The sequence below is a fragment of the Beauveria bassiana genome (assembly GCF_000280675.1).
Source record: "Beauveria bassiana ARSEF 2860 unplaced genomic scaffold BBA_S00001, whole genome shotgun sequence".
In the NCBI taxonomy this organism is placed as follows: Eukaryota; Fungi; Ascomycota; class Sordariomycetes; order Hypocreales; family Cordycipitaceae; genus Beauveria; species Beauveria bassiana.
The window spans coordinates 345,870-373,832 of record NW_007930836.1 but is presented as its reverse complement, the minus strand read 5'-3'; the positions used below and the strand labels follow the sequence as shown (position 1 = coordinate 373,832).

Genomic DNA, 27,963 nt, shown 5'->3' with positions numbered 1-27,963 from the left:
GCACGTACGGAAAATCTGGAGTTGGGAGAGGGAACGAGAAGAAAAAGAGCTTTGCGTATGTTGGACATGAACAAGTTTATAGACACCCACAAACAAAATTCACAAGACTGTAATTTATATCCATTCAACGCTAATGCTGCACGCTACTTTCATTTCTGAAAACCCCGTCTGTCAACTAAACAAAAGAAAGAAAAAAAGTAAGAAAGGATTTTGTTTTTGCAGCATGCTTTTCCAATTTGTGCTTATACCAACGAAACCAATGCCAAGACTATAATGCCGCTTCTTCTCATATTATCATTCGCTTTCCATGCCCTTTCCATTGCCCCCAATCTTCCTGTCCAAAAGGAGAAAGAAAAACACTTTGTAGTCGGTGTGGTGATTGCAAGCTGTATATGCAATTCTTGTATACTCTATACAGAAAAGAAATGACGGTTCTAACCACTTCGTGACGTCTCTTCCGCCATTCTCCTGTCGTACTTGTATCGTGGTTCCATCTATCGTCTCGGAAATCTCGTCGTCGACTCCACCATCCTGCCCATCGTCCTCGCCGGCGAGTTCCTCCTCGACACCGCCCCAACTCCCTGCTTCATTGCCAGGTATGCAATCGCTTCTTGCCTCTTCTCCTCAAACCTCACATTTCTCTGCCTCTCCTTTTCCACGTTCCGTCTCCTCTCCGCCGTATCTGCCGCATCTCTCCTGCGCATTTGATTCTTGGGTCGCTGCGCCTCGAAGCGAGTCGCGCCGCTATTTAGTTTATGCGCCGTGTGCGTCGGCGCCAGCGCCAGCGCCATGCTCGCGGGGTCGCGCGTGGCGGCCGACCCGCCCCATGTGCAGCGAAACGTCAGCTTCGTCTCGCTGCCGTCCTCGCCGGTTCCGTCGTGCCAAATGACAATCGAGTCGCCGTTGAACAAACGCGTCCAGTTTGAGGACGGGTCATGCGGGGATTTGAAGCTCGAGGAGCTGAGTTGCCGCCCGTTGATGCGAATGCCGTTGGTCGCTTTCGTCGAGATCCAAAAGAAAAACGCATTCTGTTCTTGTTCGCTCATGTTGGACCGCCATGGCAGGTCCAACTTGCCCGGGTCGTAGCCGTCCTTCCACAGCAGTATCTTGAAGGCGTATTTCGGTACTTTCGTCACCGTCTTGTGCTTGTACACATTGGTATTCTCCGGCCCGCGCCCAAACGACACAAGCGGCTCCGTAATGGGAATCGAAATGTCGCGAATGCACGACGTCAAGTCGCTTTCAATCATGGCAGCCATCTCAGACGTGGGAATCGGCACCACCAGCTGCGAGAATCCCTGCGGGTCTTGCGAGCCGTGGGGGCCGGTCGCCGGGAACTCGGGTACGCGCACCAGACTATCAAAGGGCGACAACGTGGGACTATCAGGCAGCTGCGAGCTGGACCGCGGCGTCGGCGGAAAGTACTTCATGGCGAGGGCCCACAGCGGCGTCTGGCCCGGTCGAAAGACTTCGCGGCGCTGGCTCGCCGCCTCGTTGAACTTGGCCAGCTGCGAGTCCGTCATTTCGGGATAGTCAAGGTGCCATGTGGAAATGTCGTCGGTCCAGAACTGGGCCTTGATCACTGGCCAGTCACTGGATCGACCAATCGAGTGAACGGGCGGCACGCTGGCCAGCAGCTTGTACTCCTCCACCATCTCATCGGTGACCAGGGCATCCACGTGGCCGTCTGATCGTAGTCGTTTAATAATTGGCTTTCCGGGAGGCGTATTCTCGTCAAACTCGTCACTCGTTTCGACAGACGGAGGCTTTCTTTTACTAGTATTGAGATCCAGCGAGTTCATAGACCGCCGGGAAGAGGTCACCTTCTTTTGACTTTTCTTATCGTCGCTCCCAAGACTTTGAGAGGCGACATCTTCCACCAGACTTTGCAATTGGTCCATCGACTGGTTTGGAAAAATTGACAAGGCACCCGGATCCTGCGCGTCGGCCGCTGTAACCCTTTCAAAGAAGGACTCTGCCGAGTTGTACGCCTCGTCGAGGTTGGGATCCGGCGTGCCTGGGACAGGTAGGTTGCCATTGCCAGTCGACAAGTTGAGGTATTCTTCCGGAAAGACGCCGGAGCTACCAATGGCCGAGACGCTTACCTCTCCAAATAGCCTAGGCGCTTGGGCCCCCGGAATGATGGTATGGTTTTCCTGATCCGAGTCGTCGTCCGCAGAGTCGCTGACCCGATCATCCTCATACCGTCCTTGAGAGAACTGCGACGCTTGGCCGGGGAAATCTTCATCGTCCGTCACTTCGTCAAACGACTGCGACGCTTGTATCGTCTCGCCAAAATCAGTAAGCCACGGATGATTCTGCAGTTCATCCACCGTTGCTCGGTGCTCCGGTCTCCGCGTGAGCATGGCGCGAATAAAGTCAATCCCAGCGTCGCTGACACCATATTTCTGCAAAGGCACAATATTTAGTTGCGTCGTCATGACTCTGTGCAGCACCTCTGATGGGCTCGTCACCGAGCGCGCAGGATATGGAGCCGCTCCGGTTAGGCAGTAGAACAATACGCCACCCAGAGACCAAATGTCAACAGCATGGCTGTATCGCTGGCCCGGTGGGCGCCGCGATGGCCTACCCCGCGTGCGGTGTCCGTTGTCGTCGTACTCGAGATACTCGGTGTAGACTTCTGGCGCACAGTACAGCAGCGTACCGCAAAAGGTGCGCAGAAACGTCTGATCGCTGTCAATCATCTTGGAGAGGCCAAAGTCGGTGAGCTTGACCTCGAGCGGCTCCAGAGAGTTGATGAGGATGTTGTCGGGCTTGATGTCGCGGTGCGTAATGTTGAAGTTTTGCAGGTAGCGCAGGGCGGCCAGCAGCTGAACCGCGAGGACTTGCGTCGTTCTCTCCGTAAGAGGCCCGTTGTCGGCAATGAGCTTACCCAGATCGCCTTGAGGGACAAACTCCATGATGATGATGAATAAACGCTCGTCCCAGTCAAAATTCTCAATGTATCGTACAATATTAGGCTGCCGTTGGCGGTTAGCGATACACTACATCTCAGCTTGCACAACGTCAAGGATCAACGTAACTTACATGATTTAAACGCTGCATGATGCGCATCTCATTTTCCACCTTCTGATCCAGCACCCCATTCTTGATAAAATGTCGCTTCTCAAGCTCCTTGGCGGCGTAAGGCCGGCCATCATATTTCGCCGTGACCTTGTACACGACCGCAAAGGCGCCCTTTCCAACGGCACGCACCTTGTTGTATTTTCCCGAGCCGGTCCACTCGCGGGTGCTATTCTGCTTGATCATGCGCGCGGGCGCCGCCATCTGTGTCGTGTCCTGGTGCGGGCGCCGCAGAGGCTGCCCCGCGGTCCGAAAGAGGTCGACGTGCTCCGCCGGTATGGGAGGGTTCACGGGCGGCACGCCACCTTCCCTTGGCAACCGGTGGCGGTCGAAGTAGTCCTCGACGCGCTGTTGGTAGGCCTGCTCGTAGTGGCCCTCACGGCGAGGTATGCGCACGCGAAACGTCAAGTCCCGCACCTCATCATGCAAAAAGATGTTGATGACCGATCCCGACGACAGGACCCAACGGCTGGGCTGCTGGGGCGCGCCCTGCTTGACCTTGGCCGAGAGCAGCTTACTATCTACAAAGGTGCCGTTGGTCGACTGGTCCTCAATCATGACGTTGCCAAACTCGTTGACGTAGATACGAAAGTGAATGTTGCTGACGCGGCGCAGGGGGTCGTTGGCGAAGACGACGTCGCAGCGGCCCGGGTTGCGGCCAAACGCGAAGCCGGCGGCCGGGTTCTTAGGCACCGTCGACAGGCGCAAGATGATGGCGTGCGCGCCGCCGCCGCCGGCACCGCTGGCGCTGTGATTGTGCGACTCGAACTGGCTCGCGCGGTCCTCGAGCTCGTAGTTGGGCTCGACGCCGTCAGCCGCGTCCCGGCCAATGATAAAGGGCGAGCCGTCGGCGACTAGGCGCTGCACCTCTTGGCGGGCCGACGCCGAGTGCGGGTAGAGGACGCAGACAATGTCAGAGATTTCGTCGTCGGTGAAGCCTGTGTTTTGCTGTCCCACGCGACGCGGGTCGACGATTTGCTGCGTCGCGGCTGTGGGCGAGGAACGTGTCAGTAGGTATGCTAGCGACGCGGTGGGAACTCAACAGCTGCGACCGGGGAAAACGTACCTTGGGTTGGCTCCTCGCCGTCCATCTTTGCCGTGGGTGTCTATGTATATTCAGAATAGGCAAGACAGCAACGGAAGCGCAAGCTCGGGTTGTTACGCGACGAATTTTCGCTTGACAAGTCCAGACGGCTGCCTCCCCAGCAAAGGGAGGGGGGGGGAGAAGGCACCAGCGAACAACAGCTGAAAGTCGAAAACCAAGAGAGAATCGGGACAATCAAGTGGTCGGGGTATAATGGCTTAGCCAATCTCCGTCAAGTGGTCAGGACGGGCTAGGAAAAATATTTGAAATAATAAACAGTCCCGCCGTCTGCCGTCAATTGTTGTGGTACGGCGACTACGCGAGACGCCAAGGTTCGAGGTTGTTAAGCAGCAAAAGGATGGACTGGCTACCGTTGGCGGGTGGCGGCAAGGCCAGGCAGAGAGCTGGTAATGGCGGGGTCGTTGCTACGCCACGCTTCCTGCCTCGCCTCGAGCGGGACGGCGCGGACCACGAACCCATGCGCCAACACGGCAGGCAGCACGGTGAGCAGCAGTTTGTCATGGCTCAACCATGTTTTCTTCAGTATACACGGTTTTCGCAATTCATGAAAATTCAAAGTCACCAGGAACAAAAGTCATTGCATCTAGTATATACGTGAGATTTTAAGGCGCGTCGAATATTCTAGTGCGCCCCAAATAACAAATAAAAACAACAGTCCAGTATCGCAGCGCTTACTACCGCGGCAAATCCATCGGCCAAAGGCAAGCAGCGGCTATCAAATATAACAACGAAGGGAAAAAAAAAGAAAAGAGAGAGAAGCGACTCTATAGTCGCTAGTGTCGTACTGTTCGCTTTGCAGACAGCAAAGCTTTCAATTGTGCTTTTGATCGTCCCTATCGCAGTAGTGTAGAAGAGAGAAATAAACCTGCCAGTATTGTGTCCTGCCGACAATGCCGAGAATGCCATCCTTTGTATCCCAAGCAAGAGATTATCCTCGCCCGATTCAAAATAAAAAAACAAGAAAAAAGGGAATGCAACAACGCCATTCGTATGCTGCCTTCACATACAGTTTCAACGCAGAGTCATGATTCATTCAGCAACGCAGTTCTACCTGTCCATTCAAAAAGCCTGGCCTTGGTATGCCGGCTGCTGCTGCTGCTGGGGATACGGGGGCCGTTGGCCTTCGGGCGGGCTTCGCATTGGTCGCGAGAAGCTGCCTGGTGGCGGTCCTTGAGGTCCGGGGCCGCCATTGGGTGTGTAAGGGCGTCCGTCATTAGGTGTGTAAGGGCGTCCAGAACCGGGGCCAGGCCCATAGCCAGCAGGAGGGCCACCATGATGCTGTGGGCGAGGGGCTGTACCCGAAGGGCTGCGCATCTCGCTATATGCGTCGATAATGTCGTCGGCAGAAGGTGGCGGGCCACGGTTTGGTGGTGGGCCGCGCATGGGCATGGGCTTTCGGTGCATAGGTCCAGCACCAGGCGGAGCTCCAGGGCCTCCAGGGCCTCCGGGGCCTCCGGGACCGCGAGGGCCGGGTCCGCCGGGCCCAGGTCTATAGTGTTCATGGCCGGGCGGCGGTCTGCCGCGTCCTTGGCCTTGGCCAGGGGGTGGGCCTTGACCAGGAGGCGGCCCTTGGCCAGGAGGATAAGGAGAGCGACGTCCCTCTGCCGTGGAAGGACGGCTGCCTGGGCCTAGACCGGGTCCCATACCAGGTCCCATACCGGGGCCCATACCGGGGCTTGGTGGTCCGTAGGGCGAGTTGGATCGGTTCTGGCCTGGGCCAGGAGGTACGCTGAGTGACGGTGGCAGCTGTCCGGGACGCCCTTGAGGGCCAGGTCCGCCCATGTACTGATTGTGCGCGGATGGCGGCGGACCATTGCCGCCTGGCATGGGATGACCGTCGAGTTCGTTGGCGTAGGGCTGAGTTCGGGCCTCATGCATCTGAGCCAGCGTGGAGCTAGAGAGTCGGCTATTAGCGCGACGGAGCTCAGGAGAGTGATAGGCCTTGTTGCTGCGCTCTTGAGGATTGTGGTTGAAAGCAGGCGGGCGAGAAACGGGCTCTGGTGTGTTCATGTTGCGCATCATTTGAGGGGTGGAACGACCATCTTCGGGGCCGGCAAAATCTTGGGGATAAGGTCTGTTGGGCATGGGACCTCCGGGGCCACCTGGGCCGCCTGGGCCGCCAGGAGGGCCAGGAGGGCCGGGAGGGCCGGGATAGGCTCTGGCATTGGCGTCCTGGCAGGCGACATATTAGCTTCAAAAAGCTTTTTAACAGGCGGCAATGACTGGGGCACGTACCGAGCCAGGCTGCTGCCAATTGGCTTGGGCGTCAGGGGGGGCGGAATCGGTTCTGGGACCGCTGCCGCTGAGGGAGTGGGAGCGTGACGATCGAGTAGATGCGCCATCGTCAGCAAATCCAACTTTGGGTCGCAGACCACCCATGGGGCTGTTGGCACTGTTGCGGCCGGTGCGAGGAGCTCCTTCCTCGATGGCGTTCATGCGGGTGCCAGTAATCTCCTTGAGGCGCTTGCGCCACTCACGCTCGTTCCAGCTGGAGCTGCCCTGCTCATTGATGAGGGCGGCAACGTCGAGAATTTCGAGATAGCCGTAGCGCTTGTGCTTGGGCATGGCAAACATGAGGGAGCGCTGATCGAGGACGCTGGCAACGAGACGGCCTGGGCGGCCGTAGAGACCAAAAGTGTCCCAGGTAGGCAAAAGGTTGCGCAGGAGCATCTCAAAGCCAGTGACCATGGGATGGATCTCGGGCATGACGAAGACGAAGCCTTCGGTCGAGGAAGGAGGATCGGTGTGAATGGAGACGCTGCCCTCAATCTTGATGAGAGTCGAGGCATCGACTAGGGACTTGGCCTGGGGGTAGATGGCGTAGGCGGCATAGGCATCGGTGATAGAGGCGATGGGTTGCAGCTTCTTCTGCTTTTTGCCCTCCTTGCGCTGGTCATAAAACTTGATGTCGCCCTTGAGAGCAGGAGCGGAGGATCTATCGTAGGCAGAGCGCTTCTTCATCTCCTTTTGATGCTTGGCATACTCCTTTTCGTCTGGAGGCGAAATGACGCACCAACAGCGTCTCCAAGGCACACCGGCACCGAAGCGGACTCGTACCCAGGACTCTGTGGGGAAGCGGGCGCGCTCGAGAATGACGTTGATGTTGTTGAGAGTCTTGCCTCTGCCGGCAATGAGGGCACCGGTGTAGGCCTCTTGAAGGGTAGAGTGCTCGTACATGGCGAGACGGATGCCGGCAGTCCATTGGACCAAGGAGTGGTGGGAGTTGAAGTGGAGAAGGTATCGGTTGCGGCCAGCGGTAGAGATGCTGAGGATATTTTGCAGGGGTTGCTCGTCCTTGGAGCGGGTGGGAAGAGACTCAATCTGAGGTAGGTGTCAGCAAGGGTCCGATGATGGACCGTGGTGAGGCTGGCGCGCATCACATGGAAGAGGCGCAGGCACAACGCCATGGCGGCGGTAGGCACATGGGTACGGAATGACTTACCATTTTGATGGAGGCATCAGTGAGGTTGATGAATTTGGGGAGGACCTCGCCATCCTCGCCGGCAGCATCGAGCTCGGCGGCGTCCCATAGGGAGAGGACGGTGCCGACGAGCTGAGCAAAGCACTCTGTCCATGTCCGGTCGACATTGGGTTTACCCTCTGGAGGTGAAGTGTTAGTTGGTTGCGTTGCATCTTGCGGGTGAATGTGGTTAAGATGGATGGAAGAGGGAGGGTACGTGCGCCAGGGTCGAGAGTAGCAGGACGGCGGGGGTAACAGCAGGACATGGGATGGCGGATGGACGTACGTGTGTTTTGGTCGTCGAGCTTGAGGAAGTAGCCCTCTTGATAGAGTTTGTTGGAGTGCGAGTTGAGAAAGGAAAAGACGGGCTGCAGCTCCGGGATGGTGTCCTCGGTAATGTCCATGAGAGGCGGCTGGTACGAGTAGATGGAGAGGGGTCGGGAAGCGCTGCGCTGACGCTTCTGAGGGGGACTGTCGGGACTGTCGGAGTCTACTGTGCCATAGTCCGGGTAGGAAGGCGGGGTGGGAGGGAGGTTGAGGCCGATGTGATGGTCAGGAAAGGGCTCGTTGGTGGCGGCAGCGGCGGCGATGGGCGAGGTGGTAGGAGGCGAGGCGGCGGGTGTAGGTGGGCTCCAGGAGCCAGAGAAGCGGGAAGCAAACGAAAGGACTGGAGAGCCGAGAAGGCTAAAGTTAGTACGTGCGAGTTGGCGAGACGAGTGTGCGCAAAGAGCGTTGACTGGAGAGGAGAGAGAAGGATGGTTGCTGGCGTGCCGGTATGGATATGTGTGAATGTGCGAATGTGTGGATGTGTGGATGTGAAGTGTATGATGATGGCGGCGAATAGATGGCAGGCGGCCAGGGCAGCAGAGCGGACAAAAAAGTGGGAGGAGAGTGGGAGCGCGGGAGATGAAGCGATGCACATGTGGACACTCTGATCAGACACTGAACCACACTGTGAGAGCCTGAGAGGACCACTGAGTTGAGAGGAGGGGCCGCAGGGCCTCAGGGCCGCAGTGGGGAGACGCAGATGGAGGAGAAATCAGCTGGTGGACAGCGTCAGCACAGGGCAGAACAGGGCCTGTCAGCTCGGCAGGGCACTGGAAAAAAAAGTCCTGAGCCACAGCACTGCCCAGCAAGCCGCCCGGTGAGTCGCTGCCAATTTTCTCCAGCCATCAAGACATTCATTCGTTGCTTGTCCCGCTTCGCCTCTGTTTCTCTTGACTGTGACGTGACGCTGCGTTTGCCGCTGTTTGTCGTATCTTCGTCCATCATCTCGACACCTGCCACTTGGCCACTGACTGCACTCACAGTTGACCACAGACGACAAATCACAAACCACAAATCATCAACAAAGCTGTCAGACAATCCGGACACGCCAAAACGCTTGCCTCGGCTTGCTTGGCCTGCAAGCCATTGCATCCATCGTGTAATCAATTTCGTCTCGGCGCAACTGGAATGCGCACTTGTACAAGGTACGTACCTCTGTTGCGGCCCATGGCTGTGTCCACAGGTATGTATACCCTTGTTGTTGTTTATCCTTTTCCTGGCGCGAATTCTCTTGTTCGAAAGAAGAAATCGGTCACCTTGCCGCTTGATTATGGAAAAGGGGACGAGAACAGAAAATCAAATCGAAAGAATAACCACGAGAAAAAGATCCGACATCAAATCTGGGCGTGCCTTGCTTGATAAGTGCACGCAGGAGAGCCGCAAGGACCAGGGTGTGCCGTCGTAGCGCCCAGCAAACTAGTTCGGCGGACCCGGCACCAGCGGAGGTTCTCTTTTTTTTTCTGCTGCAAGCTTCCGAAAATGGCTGGTAAAGGTCTCAACCAGCGCCTTGGCGGGGTGTTTTGTTTCGTCAGATACGAGTAATTGGCAATCCTTGACCAAGAAAAAAAAACAAGTTAGCCAAGCCCTTTCTTCTCCTTGTACCAAAGACGACTGAAGGGGAAATTAAGCCAAGACTGGGGGAGAGGGCTGTGGTCGGCTAGCTAGACAATCCGCAAAAGACGCACCACGCCAAGAAGGCTTCTGTAGCTGTACAATGTAGACTTGTCTCTCATGGACGTATAATACGTCGTGGCTGGCCAGATTCTAGGTGAGACGGGCGCTAACAAGCAGTAGACGGACGGCAAGTTCGCAGCCCCGGCTCGCCGCGGGAATCTTTGTAGATGGATAATTCCTCACTTGAGGAATGGCTGACGTATTTCCAAACAAAGTGGCTTGAAAATGAACGCGTGGAAACAACCTTCTCACCTTGAGAATGGCAATAAGCTCAGCCTGCAACGCTTTCCCCGATTCCAAAAAGGGATCTTGGGTCAATCGGGTCGATGTAGGTAATACGTAAAGGAACGACAGGAAACTCAAATCGGGGCCCCCAAGAACCTAAAATATCAAGAAGAAAACTTGTGTCACTGTGACGGCAGCACCGCTGGAGCTTAATTCGTTGTCCCTTTTATTTTCAAGAGGTTTTCACTTCTCCTTTGTTCCCCTCGTTCGATCCCGCAAAAAGTGTACTACGTCACCGACCGGCTACATGGATGGATGCAAAAAAACCTTGGATACTGGACCTTGGGGACTGGAGACGAAGGCGTTTTGGATCAATGGGTAGATATGGGGTTCAGCGGCTGCTGTGACATGTTGCGCATGCATCCCCATCCAAGCATTTGTTCCAGGAGGTCCCCTTTTTCAGACGGGGGCTTTAAAGAACCATTGACTATGCATGAAGAAAGGATAATACCTACCCAATCTCACACCGCGACTTGTTCCATGTCATACTAGCCGCCGCCGCACCAATCGTTCCCGGGGGGGTTTGGGAAGGAACCCCGAGCTTTCCGGGTCCTATTAGTTTTTATTTTTATTTTTATTTTCGATTTCTTCTTCTCTTTATTCTCTGCCTTTTCTCGCAACGCCGCTCATTCATACGCAAGTTACCGCTGCATGCATCAAGGTATCGTACGTATGTATACGTACGTGCATAGGCGCCCTTTACGGGTACGGTGTGATGAATGGGCGGGCACACGGCTGGACGGCTCGCCGCATGGCCCATTGTCGAATTGAAATGCGTCAGCACGCCTTGGACCTTGCCAGTATTTAGGTGCAGCAAACTACTGAGCGCTAAAATCTAAAAAGGTCGTTACCGTCACGCATCATTGGCACAAAGATGGACGCCATCTGCGACGCCGCGGACGTGGCCTTTGCCGGGATCCAGTCCTTCAGCGTGGCCCGCTAGTCAGTCAGTTGGGCATCCATCAGCTCCAATTGATCCAACTATCCGTACCTACCTAGGTAGTAACTACGGATCCGTAGTAAGTAGCAAAAGGCTCCCACTAGGTTTCGACGACGAACCCTTTTACCGCCATCAATGCCCATCTCATGCACTTTGCGTTTGCCATGTCGTTTCCATGCAAAACAATCGCAAGAAACCGCGTGTATCCTTTCTAACATCGGCATTTTCCCCAGAACATGTCATACCAACAACACCTTACACCTTGTTATATCCACTCGTACCACCGCCGCCGCCGCCGCCGCGCCGGCTCTATCGGCGCTCTCCATTGTCAGAAATGACTGGCACAATCTTGTGTCCTGCGCCATGCCACCCGCTCCAGTGCAGGAAATTAAATACTCTAGTCCATGACAGAGCCATGAATGAATACGTCCACCCAGCAGCACCGCCGCCTGGGAAAGAAACAAATGCCCAGCGCCGCTTGCAGCCCGCCGTCCACGCTGGCGTGCCCTTGGCAAAAAGCCTCTTTTGTCTTGGCGCTACTACTCTGGTGAGCCTCGATTCGTAAATTAGGTACAGATAGACTTGGAATTATTTGACCTATTGGCCAGTGCCAGTGGGCTGTGTGGGCTCCATTCCCATTGTAATTGTATCATGGCCGGCTCAAACAAGGCGTATCAATTCAATAATTACAATAGTAGGCGAATCTTGCTTTTGCTCACCTTTTAGACATGCATGCATGTCTAGGCGCAGCACGCACTCGGCGCTCGCCCGCCAAATCAGCTTGCACGATTGCACGATTTGCACGATTGCATACCTCAGCGGCGCACAGCCCAGTTACACAACAGCCAGTCGAGAAATATTCATCTATTAATTACGACAAGTCGTTGCCGTGTTTCCTTGGCTCTCCCGCCGCTTCGGAGTCTTGGCCAAGTCCTGGCGGTTGCAACTCACCAACCAACCAACTAATACCTGTAACTAGTTAGTTCCAACTTCCAACCCCAGCCCGCTCTTCAGCCAGCCCTCTCGGGATGGAGCAAGTCACCGAACTGCCACATCCCGCTCAATCCTCTTCTAATATTGACTTTGTTGCGTGGCCTTTTTTAACCTCCCCCACGTTTGATACCTCCTTCAATGGGTAGTACTGTGCCATCTTACTATCTCGCCATCTCGCCATCCTCCCTAGTAGCGCTCGTTTGTTTTTTTCTTCTGCACATCACTGGAGATCTTTGCCATCTTGCGCTTGCTTGAATCGATCCCCCACCAAGATTCTCCACGAGCTTGCGTGTTCCGACTCGGGGGGTTGGGTCGGCTGGACCAGCTGGCGACAGACTGATGCATGGATGCGCTCACCTGGCAGCTAGTTTCATGATAGATCCGAAATTGGTCGCAGCCGAGCTTGGCTTTTGCCTTGCCTGACCTGTTTCCATTTTTCCAAGACTACCATTCCGCCCCTTGTCAAGCTGGAGAAAAGATGATGTAATCTTGGCCCATGTTCTTAAGACTATTATCCTGCTGTACCACATTGCTTGCTAAACCCATATCTCATATTGTGTGCCAATGCGCTCAATTCTTGTCGAGTTTCGCCGCTACCACCGCTGTGGCGCAAGACTGCACTCCGCCCACTCACTTCAGCCACTTCAATATCAATTAGGCCGGCGCACGATGTATGTTAGACACAAAACTGTCTTCATGTTGTCAACCCCTGGCCATTATCACGCTGCTTCTTGAAGAGTACTGTGCAGTTTTGTGCTGCCTTGGTCGACTCTCATCGCTCAGTAGTGGAGAATCGGACTGTGCTCTTCGTAATCGATCGCCATTGAGATCCAGGCACAGCTTTTTAGACTGCGACTCGTATCAAGCAGCTTAAATACCGTGTTCGATCTTTGCTCTAGCCTTGTCAGCATCGTCCACAGCACCAACCTTATCGCGATGACATGAAAATACTCAGGCCAATACGGATTACCACTCCAAACAATCCTCTACGCCGTTGGCCCCAGACTAGGTTGTCTTCCCAAGTCCGTCGACGCCATCGGCAACAGGCGCAACTACAACGGCGGCATAGCATCCTTTGGAATCACACAGCCTCACTTAGGCGAGGCGTTGCGTTCCTCATTCCATCAAATATCTTTTCAAGACAGTCGTACTGCATTCGTTTCTCTTTTTTTCCATATCGCGCGCACCAGCCAACTTAGACGGATTCTGCCAGTGACGTCATTTGGCCATGTAGTCCTTGGTCACCCCACCGTCGGACATATCACATCGCCAATACAACCACGCAATTGGCAACCTATCCAACTATCCTACCCGGAACCAGGACCAGGGACCAAAGATGTACCATCGGTATCGAGAGGAGGGCAGGGCACACAGATCGCAGTGATTGGATGCTCAAAACCGATGACTTTATCATAATAATAGAAGTCATTATTTGCCAAGTGATGATATGCGCAACATGTCTAGTCAAACGGGTTGGTGTGAACACGCCGAAAAGGGAGTGAATGTAACAACTGCGTTGTAGGAGTAAAGCATATAGTTACCACATCTTACTCCCCGAGCACCCCCAAAATACCGAATTCCACCAAACTGATCATCACAACACTCAATGGAGGATATCCAAAAATAATTCGACACGACGTCGCTTCAATGCTGACGAGTCACGGCGGCCTCTGCGCCTTCTGACCTATCGTGCCGTCACGTGCAGTATTGGCCGACGCCGCAGCATTAGGCATTTTTGTCGGACGATTCTGCTTCTTCCCCTTCATTTCTAACCGCGAGAACGAACCACGCAAAGCAACCTTTGATCAGTCCTCTCACCGGAAACCAAAGAAAGAAAATCTGTCGATATTAGCTCCGGTTTGCGACCCTGCAGGGTCGGCTCTAGCATATGCGGTCGGAATGCGAATATTACGCCGCCCGGCGCTTGCGGCCTCATGGGCGTCTCCTCCCTCACCTCAGCTGCGCATAGTGCTTATCTCGTCGCGGGGCCCCGGCCGCGCGCTCGCACTCACGACGCTCGCAGAGGAGCGCAGCGCTGGCGACAGTGGTGCCGCGCAGAATAACGACGATTCGATACACGGCGAGCAACAGCATACGAGACACCCGCAGTCGCCGCGGCTTCCCTTTCGATTCGAGACGGGCATCGGCGTATTTGCGAAGCGCCCGCCACGGCCTTTTCCGCCTCCTTTTTCTTCACGTCCGTCAGTTTCATTTTCTGATCCTCTTAGCACGCACCGTGCCATTGTCGATGGCGAAGAGATCCGCGGCCTCACCAACGGCGACGATGCCGTCTACGCCAGCGACTTTTTCATCTGCGCCAACGACGGCGTGGGGGCCTGGGCGACTCGACCACGCGGTCACGCTGGGTATTTCCCCCCTCTTCCGTCTACCCTCGAGTAATAAACCCCGAAAAATGTGCTAACCCGGCGTCAGGCTATGGGCTCGGCTGATTCTCCATTTCTGGGCGTCCGCGATAGAGGAGGAGCTGAATCGCGTGGCGACCGGCAGCGTGGACGGCGAGGCGGATACGGAGCCGCACCCTGTCGCCTGCCTCTCTGCGGCGTATAAAAAGACACTCGAAGCGACGAGCGCGCACGACTGGCAGGGCACGACGACAGCATGCGGCGCGCAGCTGCACTATACGACACCGCTCGGCAGCAGCGGCCCGCCCGTACCGCTTCTGTACGTCACCAACCTCGGCGACTGCCAGGTCATGGTGGTGCGCCCGCGCGACAAGTCGGTCGTCTTCAAGACGCGCGAGCAGTGGCACTGGTTCGACTGCCCGCGGCAGCTCGGCACCAACAGCCCCGACACGCCCGAGGGCAACGCCGTCGTCGACCGCGTCGAGCTACAGGTCGGCGACGTGGTGCTTGCCATGAGCGACGGTGTCATTGATAATCTGTGGAGCCACGAGATTGTCGAGATTGTAACGACGAGCATTGATGGCTGGGAAAAGGCCGAGCTCAAGACAACGACAGCGACGGCCACGCAGCGAAGAGGCCGAAACGGCGGGATGCGCAAGGCCGCGCAGGATCTCGTTTCCGCGGCGAGGAACATTGCGTCGGATCCGTATGCGCAGAGCCCATTTATGGAGCACGCCATTGAAGAGGGCCTTGCCAGCGAAGGAGGTGAGTCAACTCTGGGGTGATTGAATAGACGACAGAAGATGCTAACAGCGGCGCAGGCAAGATGGATGACATCAGCGTAGTCGCTGCTCTCTGTGTTGAAAACAGCGAGGAGCCATGACGCGACGGAGATGGGCACTTAAAGGAACAGTTACGACATTATTTCGCATGAGATTTCGCATTATTGGCGTCTTGGGCACAGAGCGACCTCTTTTATCATAGCATGTTTATCCCTTTCTTTCTCCTAACTCTTTATGAATAGTAATACACGACCATCAAATTATCCTGGACTTCGTTCCGGCTCCGTGACCGAGACTGCGACCGAGCACGTTATTGCCATGTATACGCCGGATGCGCATTTGCCCTTTGAAGGCAAACATGCTTACCTCCAAATTGGGTGTGACTTTTGAATTGACATTAATTGATTCCAGCCCCCTTTGGACGCCTCATTCACTACCAGCTGCCACTCACATTGACTTCACCTGCTCAGGTGTCACACGCGCAACACTCGCGTTCTTTGCCGCCCAGATCAAACTGATCGCAAGAAACCTTGCTCGACATACATCATAAGAAGACCGAATTTTCGTCATCATGGCCGTGATATCTCGTGCTCAGCTCCAAAGCGTCACCGCATCGGGACGGGCGGTCATCACAGACGTAAAGCACCTGTCGTCGTACAATTGGATCGAGGCACCCACCCCGACGATTGTCGTTCCTGGCATGCCGGCGCTGTGGATGGCCCCCAAAGGCCCTCGGAGACTTGCAAGAGACTCTGGCTTCTTCTACACTGCGCAAAACGCTGCTCGCCATCCGTACCACCCTCTCGAGCCCTTGTTTCGCTCCCTCTACGCCGAAGATGAGTTTTTCGATATCAGTTCTGTCGGCGTAATTACCGAAAGAAACAGTATCCGCAAACTTCTCTCACTTATTATTCCGGACCCCTACAAGAGCGAATCGAGTGCCTTTACCATCGGCGTCGAGGTTATAAAAGACACCGTCATCTTCCGTCGAGATGAAGCAGTCACGCACGAAATTGTAGGGCCAGGGAGCTATCGAGGTCACGGCCACGAGTTTGAAAAGGCGTACACGGTGAATCGAGTCGATGGGAGTACCGGGTATCACAGAATCATTTCGTATCAGTTTTGCGATTTGAAGTTTCTTGTCTGCCACGAAACAGATGCCTATATCGACGAGACAAACGATTCTTGTGAGGGCACGATGGTAGACCTGGCCACACCCCTTACTGCATACACCAGCATCAATGACTCTAAGTTGCGAATTGCGAAAGGGGGCAAGATGGTTCCTCTCCATACCGTTCTCGAAATTAAGACTCGTACCATGAGGAAGCCTCTTGCGATTCGCGACGTGGCGCCACAATTGTGGATTTCCCAGACGCCGAATCTGGTGCGAGCCCATCACAAATACGGTGAATTCGCTAAAGCGCAGACTGAGAATGTAGCTGCGCAGATTCAAGAATGGGAAAACGAAAACCAGCCTGCCTTGGAAAAGCTTGGTTGGCTGATTAAGGAAATAACTGCTATTGCCAAAGATTGTGGTGGTCAAGCCAAAGTCGAGTATGACCCTCAAGGGGATCGATTGGTGGTTTCGGCAGATTGCGGAAAGAGGATGCTGCCCGCAGACTTGTACTCTAAATGGAACATGGAATCATCGTATCGTGAGCCAGAAACGTCGATTTTCGAGCATGGAGGGGCTGAGTTCACGGATGAGGTGAAGACGAAAAGAGATTGAGACGAGCTCTATTATCAACACTAGCGAACCAGCTACAGTTCATTCTTGATAAATTAAAACCTTTATATTGACATTGGAGCATCTTGTCTTGTTCCTTGACGGTGGTGGACCCCTGCGCGGGGCCGTGCCCGAGCCATCGCCGGCCGTTTGGTAGATCTAAAGCTCCACCACAGATGGCTATCTAATTGCTAATGAACTTCTTATCGCACGTGCACGGCCCGCCGCAGCGCTGCGATAAGAAATTTATTCTACTTGCAGCGCCAAACGCTGGCGCAAGAAAAAAAGTGCTGCGTGCTCAAGCAACGGCCATTTCAACACCTATCTATCCGCACACAACACCGTCAAAATGAGAGGCAAGCGTTCGAAACAATACCGCAAGCTCATGGAGCAATACTGCATGACTTTTGGTTTCCGCGAAGCCTACCAAGTCTTGGGTACGAGCTCTCTTCATCTCCGCTGGCTCCGCGGCCAGCTACGACTGAGAACTTGCTAACACTGCATGTAGTGGACGCTGAAATGGTACAAGATGCCTGCCGATTCAAGATGGACCTGACAGCAGGATTGGAACGCACAGTGCACGGGAAAGTCAAGCCCAGTAAGTCCAATGGCTGCTGCGAAAAGTATTGAGGCCCCAGCTGACAAAACCTACAGTGATTACGCAGTGCGAGATTCGAAAGCTGTACGAGAAGAAGAACGAGCCCGGGATCCGGGACGCTATCGAGCTCGCCAAAAACTACGAGCGGCGGCGTTGCGGGCACCACCCGGACGAGTACCCGAAGCCGCTGTCGACGCTCGAGTGCCTGTCGTCGGTGGTGGACCCCAAGCAAACGGGGCAGAACAAGCATCGGTACGTGGTGGCGAGCCAGAGCCAGGAGGTGCGTCGGGCGCTGCGCGGCGTGCGTGCAGTGCCGCTCATCTACATTAAGCGCAGCGTCATGATCCTGGAGCCCATGGCGGACGACAGCGCCGAGGTGCGGCTACGTGAGGAAAAGGCCAAGTTCCGGGCGGAGCTCAAGAAGAAGACGCCGCGCAATAAGCGGAAGCGAGAGGAGGAAGAGGATGGGGATGAGGGTGAGGGTGGTGACGGGGAAGAGGGCGGCGCAAAGATGAAGAGTGAAGAGGAGAGGAAGAAGAAGAAAAAATACGGCGGCATCAAGGAGCCGAATCCGCTGTCGGTCAAGAAGACGAAAAAGAACCCGCAGCAGGTTGAGGAGGAGAGGAGGAGGAAGCAAAAGGAAGAGGCGAAAGAGGCGGCAGAGAAGCCAAAGAAGAAGCGCAGGCGGAGGGCCAAGGGCACCGGCGACGGCGCGACAGGAGAAAGCGGTGGCGGCGATGCGGGCCCTGAAGGTGATGATGAGTAGCATGGCATTTGAGGTTTTGTTGATTTGTTGGAGTTTCTGGTTCAAGTCATGGCATTGTTGATTTTTAAAAGCACAATTGAGTGCAATATCCTGCTATAAGATATGGCGCATGCTGCCATTGCAGTTTGGGCCGGTCAATGTTTGTCACCTCGTAATGAGATCCAACAGACAATGTTGCTCGAGAAAGACATCGTCGTGACGGCTGCATTGTCTCAACCGACGCCCCCCACTTGAAAACGAATGTCACGCGAGCTGCCAATTTGATCCCCCCCGCCGTTGTTTCTACTGGTAAACAAAGCTCTTTCTTTGGTCGCCCGCTGCTACGTAAGAAAGGAGAGGCGCAGCCTGGGTGGGAAATTGCAGAGCCAGTTGGAGATGCTTGGCGGGCGTACCCCAGCGTGGTATTAGGGGCAGCATTCCATACCTCCTAGGATACATACATGCTTCAGTATCTTTTTCAGACGTGGAATAGAAGCCATTCGATGAATACCTAGCTCCCGAGTATTCTATAAAGCAAATCATATATGCAAGTAGGAACATATGCTTCTTCGTCCGACCTGCCCCTGTCAAGCGACTCTTGGCTGCTTCAAGGCATCTGTGACCTGCATGACGCCGTTAGTTTAGTGCTAACTTATCGTGCTGGTGCCGCTAGTGCCGCTATGTAAAAACCCCTCTGTGCTCACCTGTAGGCGGTTTTAGTGGGCTCGAGTATCCGTAACTCCACCTCATAATCGCCAGACACTGCGAGGTACGCTGCTGGTGGAGTATCAACTGTTTCTCTGTGCCGACCGCCGCCCTTTTCGATCCACCCCAGGACAACTTCACATCCCTCATACCATGATCAATCACGTCCCGTCCGGATAGACCTAGCAGAGTCACAGGTTGGATGAGGGCGTGATTTTAATCTTTGAAGTTTCTTCTATTCTACATCATATTCTCGTACCATTCTTCCTTGTTACAACATACGATCCCGGGAGAATGGGCACGGCCAACGACGCCCCTGCGCCGCCCAGCGGTGCGCCCACCGCCGCCCAGCACACCATGACGCAGCCCATGGTCGATGACTTCGGTCTACCCATAAAACAATTCTCGACACCGACGCCCGAGGAAGCCGCTGCCAAAAGGTCTGTCGAAGAAAAGACATCGACGCCGGCGGCCAACGAGCTAGAGTCAAAACTGAAACCTCAGGAGCCTGTCACTGTCGCAGCACCTGAAGCTTCATCAAAAGAGCAACAGAATGCCGCTACCAACACCCCTTTTGATCCCGCAGCTGCTCAAACGGCCGAAATTGATAGCGAGAATGACGAAGCCGACTTCAAAGATGCGCAGACCATCATCGAGCCCAACGGGGCACCTGTGTCGCCGCAGAAACGAGATATGGCCAGAGAGCAAGATGCAGCAGAGGACGGAAAAGTTACTACAAAACCAGTTCAAGCCACCACAGAACCTGATACGGAGCAAACAATGCCGGGAGCTACAACCCCGGTTGCGCTGCCACAAACGTCCGAGCAAGTCGAACAAGAAGGCCCAGTTGTCCTCACCGATGCTGCCGACAAACCGCGACCCGAGCGAGCGTCTATGGAATCACCAAACAACGAAAAGAGCCACCGTCCACGCGCATCCACCGGCGCAAGCCACGGCCGCATGAGCCACGACCTCGGCGCCGCTGACTCGGTGGTCAACCCCAAAATTGTTGCGCATAATCGTGATACAAGCGTAACTGGTGCTGGCATCGGTGTTTCGGAATTCTCTCACCAGCAACTTTCGGTCCAGCCCGAAAATGAAAAGGTAGACCAAGACGATGGCTGGCAAGAAATGCCATCCTTTGCACGATACGACATGTACAATGACGACAACAAATTAATAGCTCGCGAGATGAAGGAGGAAGATGTTGAAGCGTACGGATACGCAGGTCTAGGCGGTGCTGGCAAAGGGTACACGCGCGTAGTCATGGACGAGGATGCCGAGTCTGCCACCAGTCTGGATGAGCACACACAATATCTATTCAAAGACGCCAACGCTGGCGGCACCAGCATGAACGACGAGGACGCCCGAGATGCTGTATCGCAAATGCAGGCCACGAAGGATCTTCTAACCGAAGGTCAGCGCATTGCCTATGTTGGGCTCGTGCGCCTCGAGGTTGCCAACCTTGTCAGCGAGGCCGAAAAGGTGGAAGCGCTCAAGAAGATCAAGAAACTGGTCAACATGTCGACCGAGGCGACCAAAATGTGGGGACAAAAGATGATGATGAGACTGTACGCGCATATGGACATTAGCGAAGCCGAGCAGGTTATGATTGAGCAGCTTGCCGAGCACGGCGTCCAGTCTGCCGACTTGACGCCAACTCTGCTCGCCAATTCGCGCGTTAAGAATCCCATGGCCGACTCGAAGCGGAGCTCCGTCATAAGCTCGACACCATCAGACGAACGACCTGCGGAGGCACCCCCACCATATGAAGCAGCCGAGACTGACCACGTCCCCGACGTGCAAACACCCTCTCAAATGCCGCACACGGATAAGATTGATATCGATCTCCGATGGACTGTACTGTGCGACGTTTTCCTCGTGTTGATTGCAGATTCTATCTACGATGCCCGCTCCAGGATCTTGCTGGAGCGTGTGGCGCAATCGCTCGACATTAGCTGGATCGATATTTGCCGATTCGAGAAGCGAGTGACGGATGCGTTGGAAATGCAGCAAGCTGCCGAAAAGGAAAATTGGAACGAAGAGGAGCATATGGAGGAGCGCAGAAAACAGGCCCTCAAGCGGCGCTATATGATGATGGGCTTGGCTACTGTTGGCGGTGGCCTCGTCATTGGTCTTTCGGCTGGCCTTTTGGCGCCCGTTATTGGTGCTGGTCTCGCTGCGGGTTTCACCACCATTGGCGTTTCGGGTACGAGCAGTTTCCTTGCCGGAGCGGGAGGCGCCGCCATTATCACGTCGTCAGCCGCTGCGTCGGGCAGTTTTATTGGAGTGCGCGCCGCCGGCAGACGAACAGGCGCCGTCAAGACGTTTGAATACCGACCGCTGCACAACAACAAGCGTGTCAATCTCATTGTGACTGTATCTGGGTGGCTGACGGGCAAGATGGATGACGTCCGTCTGCCGTACAGCACAGTCGACCCGATTATGGGCGATCTCTACTCGGTGCTGTGGGAGCCAGAGATGCTCCGCAGCATGGGTGACACTATGAATATTTTGGCTACGGAAGCCTTAACGCAGGGTCTGCAGCAGATTCTGGGAAGCACGATTCTCATGAGTCTGATGGCTGCGCTGCAGCTACCGCTGGTGCTGACGAAGCTGTCATATCTTATTGATAATCCCTGGGCCGTTTCGCTGGACAGAGCGACCTCTGCAGGCCTCATTCTGGCAGACTCCATTATTGAGCGTGGTTTGGGAACACGTCCAATCACACTGGTTGGGTACTCCCTTGGATCCAGAGTCATTTACTCGTGCCTTCAAGAGCTGGCCAAGAAGGGCGCCTACGGCCTGGTGCAAAATGTGTACCTTTTCGGCTCGCCTGTGGTAGTGAAGAAGGAAGAATACATCAAGGCACGTACCGTCGTGGCTGGCCGCTTCGTCAACGGGTTTAACCGAAATGACTGGATTCTGGGCTACCTATTCCGGCTGACCAATGGTGGTATTCGCAAAGTTGCGGGCCTGGGCCCCATCGAGGACTTGCCCTGGATAGAGAACTTGGACGTGACGGAGCTGGTGGCTGGCCACATGGAGTATCGCACGGCGATGCCGACACTGCTGATGAAGTGTGGTTGGACGGTGACGAGTGACGAGTTTAGTGAAATCGAAGACCCGGATCCGGATAACCACGGCGAGCGCCAGCGCGAGCTCATTAACGAAATAGAAGAGGCGCGCAAAGAGCTGGAAAAGGAAGAAAAGGCCAACGCCAGCAAGTCGTCACGCTTCAGCCTCTTTAGTCGCAAGAAGAAGACGGACCGGGAAGAATGGGAAGTCTACGAGGATAGCGTCGCTGCCGACGCCGCCAAAAATGGGAATGGCGGGGCGGCAAAGGCGCCATCGTCAAATTCAGGCGTGCTGTTTGACATTGATGCGATCCGCGCCGAGCTGGCGAATGAAGCCAATTACCGAGAGCAGGACCCCGAGGTGCTGCAGATCAAGGAGATTCAGTCGACGCTGCCGCCGATGAAGCTTGACATTCCCGCGGCGATAACGGCGACTTCGTCGGGACCGGCGTCGGCCAAGTCGACCACGGTGAGCCAGCTGCAAAACTCGTCGAACCCGTTGCGCGAGACGCAGAGCGCCGAGGCCCTGCCGAGGAGGTCAGCGACGCTCGGTGTGGAGCAGCAGCAGCAGCACGCGGTGACGCGCAAGGCCAGCTGGAACAATGGCGTGGTCAACACGGCCGCGTATCATGCGGAGCCCGACTACGAGGAGGAGATTTCGATGACGTTTGACACGTCGTTTCACGATGACGGCGGCAACCTGGCGGATGATGGGCTGACGCGGCCGGCGCTCATGACGACGAGGACACTGCCAGACATGGCGCTGGCGGATCCGTGGTCGGATCCGGGACGGCATGATGATTCGGATGACGAGGACTTTGGAAAAGAAAAAGAGATTTCCATGACGTTTGCATAAAAGAGCTTATGAGATATCCAGCTCGGTCGGGCGTTTTTTTTTCTTCGTCTTGTAATACAACTGGGGCTTTTTGGTACACGTTTGTTTTCTTCCATGGCTGGAAAGGGTGAATGAAAGTCTTTGGGTGATGGATGTGGCATTGGGTGTTGCATATGTAATATCAAGAATTAATGGATAATTTGAATGGTCTGCAGGATATCTGTCGCAACATGTTTGTTGTCCTTTGTGAGGATGTGGCATCAATATAATTAATGGGCGGTCGGTTGAAAGCTACCAAGCAAGGTTGGTGGTTTATATTTAGTGCAAATGGTGGTTGCTATTCTTGGCGTGATAATAAGCTCCCGGCGCCACAACGGCCGTGGAACCATTTTTTTTTTCAGCCCGTCTACCTATCACATGGAGGAAGCTGCAAGACGGGCGCGACTGGCAGGCAGGCAGGGCAGTAATGAAACGAAACGAAGACATGGATGGGATGGAAAAAGAAAGAAGGGGAAAAAGAAAAAAAAAAGGAAAAAAAAAAATAAGTCTTTGCGTTGGTGACGGCGCGTCCAGCCGTATTGAGTTAGGCGTATCGCTGAAGCTACTTTTCTGTGAGACTGAAGATACTCTACTGTTGATCATTTTTGAATGAGACAGATGTCTAGGAAAAAATGAGGGGAAAAAAGTATTTATTGCGGAAATGAAGGCGCGGCGCCGAAATACGGAGCAAGGCTGCGGGAGAGCGCGCGCGCGCCATGTACGCTGTAAATTACTTTACCTTGCCTACCCGCTGCCAAGGTTGGTGCCAGCCGGAATACCAGCGAGCGTATCCGTACCGTAACCGTACATAGCAGGGTGGTTTGACAAAAGAACCCCCGAAATGTCGAAAATGTCTTTCCAAGACAAGACGAGGGGGGTATCAGAGTGACAGATCACCAGAGACACGAAACAGAAGCTGGGCGGTAACAAATGCTGGAGCGACGCTGTGACAGCCTAGTCTGGGGTAAAAATCATTCATTTCTCGACATTGAGTCGTCGAGACGGAGCAGCTCTTTGGGATATAAATATATGTGCAACGAGTTAATGTAGCAAGTAATCGCGCCAAAAGTCGTCACCCGCACCTGGAGTGAGGAGCCAGAAATCAGCCTTGAACTAACAACCCCAGCATGTCATCGGATCCAGTCCTACCTCATATTTGATACCAGCAGCCACGGAGTATTACTCCATACCTAGCTAGGCACCTACTGGTCGTTGTTCCCTAGTTGCACCGAGCTGTTCTTGATGCTCTTCCCCAGACTTTGAAAGCTGACTGTAGCAAAGCAAACAAGCCCCAACGTCCTTTTTTCTCAACTACCAGCACCACCTCGAGAGGAACTGACTTTTCTTTGTGGCTTCCCGCGCTGAAAGCCCTGCGGATCGGCGGCGGGAGTTCCCCCCTCCCCCCTCGTCCTGTCTACACCCCTGCGTAGGTAGGTAGGTAGGTAGTGGGACACAGCCTTCTCTGCTCGTTGGACCGTTGGGCGCTTACACCACCCGCCCACCACCACCCGACACCTTGGCCTCGTCTTTTCTCTCTCGTCTTACAACTCCAAAACGGCTCAAGCTATACAAGGCGCCATTCTCTTCACAAGCCGTCTTGTCATCTGGTCAGAGGGCTAGCTCTGCCTTGAGTCAGGCTTTGATTAAAGTCTTGTTCCTCCCCCTCCTTCCTTTACATCACGGTACTTTTTTGTTGGCTGTTGTTCGGTCTTGATCCCCAACTTGACCGACTATTTTTTTTTTTGCTCTATTCTGGAGTCATTGCGGAGGAAGACGAGTAGGAAATTCTATGAAGCAAGTCGAGTGATTTTCGGAGTGACGACAATCATAGGTGTATGCGACCATATTCGACGACACCATCATAAACATCAATCTTTATTCACATACACACACACACCGCACAGGATTAACATGAACTCGCCCTTGTCCGCATCGCCGTCAGGGCCCGAATCAGCGACCCCGATGTCGAGCTTTGGAAGTCATACCCCCGCGCGCACGGAAAGCAGCGTCCCCGATGTTATCACTATCAAGGCAAACTCCGACGGCCAGGTGTACAACATGCAGACGCGTGGAAAGCCCGACAGGCCGTTTGACATGCAGTTCAAGCCGGCAAACGACAGCGTTCAGGTCAAGAGCTTTGGGTGGTACATCAGCAACCCCACCGAGTCAAAGCCGGAGACGCGCAATCTAACAGATTCCGCCGAGGCAGATGCCCAGAACGGGATTCTATTCCAAAGTATGCCCGCCCCCTTCTTTTTCTTCTTCTTGCTGTCGTTTCTGGCTTGGACGGTTGCTGGAGAGCGTCAGTCAAGCAAAATTGAACATGACTGACCAGCCATTCTTAGGGTCCGACGCAAATAATAAGACCTTTGTCTGCCTCAACGTCACCGATGTCAACAAGAAGCACCATAATGAGCTCAACAAAGTCATGGTCATCGGCATTACTTGGGCTTCCGGCAAACAGGAGGGAGAGACTTTTTCAAAGGCCTTCTCCATTACCCCCAATGATGGTGAACAACTGAGCAATAACGTCTGGGGAAAAATCCAGGAATCCTACTACAACATATCCAGGGAGGAGCCCATTCAATCTGGCGGCAGCGGCAGCGGCGGCCACAACGGCTTTACCCCTCCCAACAACAAAAGCGACGACGACAACAACAGCAACGGCAACAGCTCCTCTGACATGCCCACCATCGGCGGCAACAGCCCCTCCTCGCAGACTCACAACCGCGGCCGCGGGGGTCTCGGCACTGGCGCTATTGCCGGCATCGCCGTGGGCATCGCCGCGCTGCTTGCCGCTGCCCTCGCCATCTTCTTCTTCCTGCGCCGTCGCCGCAGCCGCGGCACGTCCTCGACCGCTGCGCTGCACCACACGCACGCCGCTGAACAGGAGAAGCTGTCGAGCTTCGCCAAGGGCGGCGTGGCTGGCGGTGCCAGCGCGTCAGACGCGGCGATTGCGCCGTACCGCGACGATAACTCGACCTTGACAAACAGCCACGACCGTCGCCGGAGTAGCGCCGCCACCGGGGGCCGCGTCGCGCCAGGGGAGGATGTGGCGCGGCAGCCGTCGCCGCCCAAGATGACAACGGCGGCGGCTGAGAGTCGTCATAGCCGCACGAGCAATGGCGTGACGCGCCACTTGGTTGAAGAGGGCATGACGGCCGAGGAGATTCGCCGGTTAGAAGAGGAGGAGGCGCAGCTGGACGACGACATTCAGCGCGTGAATGGCAGAAGACGGTGAAGAGAGGGTCAAAGTTTTGTTGACGCAAAGAGAGTTTTGAGTTGGCATTTTATTTGTAAATGGGAGTAACATGTTGGCGCCAGAGTGACCCTGATTTTGAACATAGGGGAATGTGGATGCCGGATGCCGGGACGGGAGCTGTTGATCAGCGCTTGTTTCGTTTCTTCTTGAACGGCACGAGCAGAGATGACCCATTGCATTCGTTATATAATACCAGAGAATAGTTTACATGATTCGGCGAGCACAAATTTGACATTAACATCGATTCCTGAAGTAAGCAAGCCCTTGAAACTTGTCCAAGTAAAATTGTAATACACGTGAATGAGACGCGGCACATGCAGTAAAATGACCTATCCATACACCAACACTTCACAAAAATGACACCGGCACATATCCTCGGGGACCGGCGTTGCATAGCCTCTGCGAAACCCCCACCCCCCCCCAAATACTTCTTGCTCTAATGCATCAAATTCTGCCCTGCTCTGTTTCGCCTTAGCGGGAGAAGAAGCGGCCAACCATGTTGGTCGCCAGCGTGCCGGCAAGGTTGGTGCTGCTAAACGCGCTGCCGGCCAAGTTGGACGCCTGGCTAAACTTGTCGCAGCGCGAAAACGCCAGCGTGTTCATGACGGTGAGCACAAGAGCAATGACTGTGTGTTATTTTATTCCCAACATTAGCAATCAATCACATGCTGACCCCCATCATTCCCCTTTACAAACAAAAAAAGAAAAAAACGTACCAACGAGGGGCAGCCACAGAAACTGCAGACGCACGAGGGCCAAGACGGCGAGCAGAATCCACAGCAGAGGCTGCACGTAGAGGCTGAGCCAGAAGAAGCGGGCGTCGGTCGGGTTAATGGTCTTGGTGCCGGGCTCGCTGCTCTCAAACACCCACTTGGAGTCGCCCGTCGCGGGGTCGACTTCGTTCCACCAGCGGAGGCCGACGAGGCGACGGCCGGCAATGTTTTTGAGGTAGTAAAAGTCGGCGGCGAGAAGGAGAATGGTGATGATGAAGATCATGATCCTGTGATGGTGGTCGTGGGTTAGCGGTTGAACAAACTCTTTTGTGCTTCTTGTGGAATAGGTAGCTTCTGAAAAAAAAGGGCAAAAGAGGAAAAGAAGATTTACTCAACGTACATGCTCTTGATGACCCATAGACCGAGGAAATAAACCACAACGCTAGCTGTATACACAAGAAAAAAAAAACACAAACGTTAGCTGGATGCGCAGCTCTTGTCAAGACCCAGAGAGAGAGAGGGCAAGAAGGGGGGGCTTGTTTTTGTTTCGTACATATTCTGAAGCCTAAAAAGGTCAGAAGCGTAATTGGATGCGAAGAGAGCCTCCAGCTCAGCGAGCCAGGAAGAGGCTGCGCGGCTTCCATGTCTGTTTCGCCGTGTCGTGTGTCGTGTCGTGTGTCGTTGGTTCGTTTTCGGTGATGCGGGTTCGCGCGAATGTAGTCAACGTGGTCCGATGAGGGATTGGCGTGGGGGGGGCCCGAACCCTTTTGATTTCCCCAAGGGTTCGCGCGCGCGCGTCGAGTCTCTGGCGGCCGTCTGAAACAAAAGGTCGACCTGCAATTGAGTGACGAGTTGTTGAGAAGAGGCAAAGGACCAGGCTCGGTTCTGGCGGCAAAGGAGGAGGGAGGGATGATGTAGTGTAGTCGCGCGCAAGCTTCCTACCTACCGTAGTCACTTACGTGGAAGCAGAGTTGTGGCTGGCGTGGTGCGTGGCTGGTGGGAGCTACCTTAGATAGATGGGCATGTACCTGGTTGGTGTAATTTTGCGGAGGGAGATACTTGGTTCGTTTCGCGGGTTGGACAAACGGGCCGCTATGCCCATCTGGGATCAGCTTCATCGGTGGTGACAAACGGTTGTTGTGGAGAGAGAGACGACGACGTCACCGAGATGGCTTCATCTCAACACACCAGCATCAGCAATTCTTCAATGGCATGTCAAGCACATGTTTTATGCAATTTTACGACTGAAT

General features: G+C 54.6%; 8 protein-coding genes across 8 annotated transcripts; 5 read left to right on the top strand and 3 right to left on the bottom strand.

Moving 5' to 3' along the window:
* Positions 1 to 494: 494 nt before the first annotated feature.
* On the bottom strand, positions 495 to 4,175 carry BBA_00126 (protein kinase, putative; the record flags this gene model as incomplete). The annotated part of the gene is made up of 3 exons (XM_008595223.1): positions 495 to 2,981; positions 3,049 to 4,073; positions 4,151 to 4,175. The coding sequence occupies 3 exons, from the start codon at positions 4,173 to 4,175 to the stop codon at positions 495 to 497; spliced, it is 3,537 nt and encodes a 1,178-aa protein (XP_008593445.1).
* Positions 4,176 to 5,248: 1,073 nt separating this feature from the next.
* BBA_00125 (PH domain-containing protein) lies at positions 5,249 to 11,201 on the bottom strand (the record flags this gene model as incomplete). The annotated part of the gene is made up of 7 exons (XM_008595222.1): positions 5,249 to 6,361; positions 6,425 to 7,510; positions 7,632 to 7,789; positions 7,936 to 8,316; positions 10,620 to 10,721; positions 10,787 to 10,874; positions 11,157 to 11,201. The coding sequence occupies 7 exons, from the start codon at positions 11,199 to 11,201 to the stop codon at positions 5,249 to 5,251; spliced, it is 2,973 nt and encodes a 990-aa protein (XP_008593444.1).
* Positions 11,202 to 13,767: 2,566 nt separating this feature from the next.
* BBA_00124 (rRNA-processing protein UTP23) lies at positions 13,768 to 15,114 on the top strand (the record flags this gene model as incomplete). Its single annotated transcript, XM_008595221.1, has 3 exons — positions 13,768 to 14,234; positions 14,302 to 14,996; positions 15,053 to 15,114. 3 exons carry the CDS (start codon positions 13,768 to 13,770, stop codon positions 15,112 to 15,114), a joined length of 1,224 nt encoding a protein of 407 aa, XP_008593443.1.
* Positions 15,115 to 15,584: 470 nt separating this feature from the next.
* BBA_00123 (geranylgeranyl pyrophosphate synthetase) lies at positions 15,585 to 16,742 on the top strand (the record flags this gene model as incomplete). Its single annotated transcript, XM_008595220.1, has 1 exon — positions 15,585 to 16,742. The coding sequence occupies one exon, from the start codon at positions 15,585 to 15,587 to the stop codon at positions 16,740 to 16,742; it is 1,158 nt and encodes a 385-aa protein (XP_008593442.1).
* A 346-nt stretch (positions 16,743 to 17,088) lies between these two features.
* BBA_00122 (rRNA-processing protein UTP23) lies at positions 17,089 to 18,103 on the top strand (the record flags this gene model as incomplete). The annotated part of the gene is made up of 3 exons (XM_008595219.1): positions 17,089 to 17,176; positions 17,248 to 17,337; positions 17,394 to 18,103. The coding sequence occupies 3 exons, from the start codon at positions 17,089 to 17,091 to the stop codon at positions 18,101 to 18,103; spliced, it is 888 nt and encodes a 295-aa protein (XP_008593441.1).
* A 1,041-nt stretch (positions 18,104 to 19,144) lies between these two features.
* Positions 19,145 to 22,720, top strand: BBA_00121 (transmembrane and coiled-coil domain-containing protein; the record flags this gene model as incomplete). The annotated part of the gene is made up of 1 exon (XM_008595218.1): positions 19,145 to 22,720. The coding sequence occupies one exon, from the start codon at positions 19,145 to 19,147 to the stop codon at positions 22,718 to 22,720; it is 3,576 nt and encodes a 1,191-aa protein (XP_008593440.1).
* A 1,929-nt stretch (positions 22,721 to 24,649) lies between these two features.
* Positions 24,650 to 25,979, top strand: BBA_00120 (uncharacterized protein; the record flags this gene model as incomplete). The annotated part of the gene is made up of 2 exons (XM_008595217.1): positions 24,650 to 24,974; positions 25,084 to 25,979. The coding sequence occupies 2 exons, from the start codon at positions 24,650 to 24,652 to the stop codon at positions 25,977 to 25,979; spliced, it is 1,221 nt and encodes a 406-aa protein (XP_008593439.1).
* A 492-nt stretch (positions 25,980 to 26,471) lies between these two features.
* Positions 26,472 to 26,996, bottom strand: BBA_00119 (golgi apparatus membrane protein TVP23; the record flags this gene model as incomplete). The annotated part of the gene is made up of 2 exons (XM_008595216.1): positions 26,472 to 26,626; positions 26,717 to 26,996. 2 exons carry the CDS (start codon positions 26,994 to 26,996, stop codon positions 26,472 to 26,474), a joined length of 435 nt encoding a protein of 144 aa, XP_008593438.1.
* Positions 26,997 to 27,963: the final 967 nt, after the last annotated feature.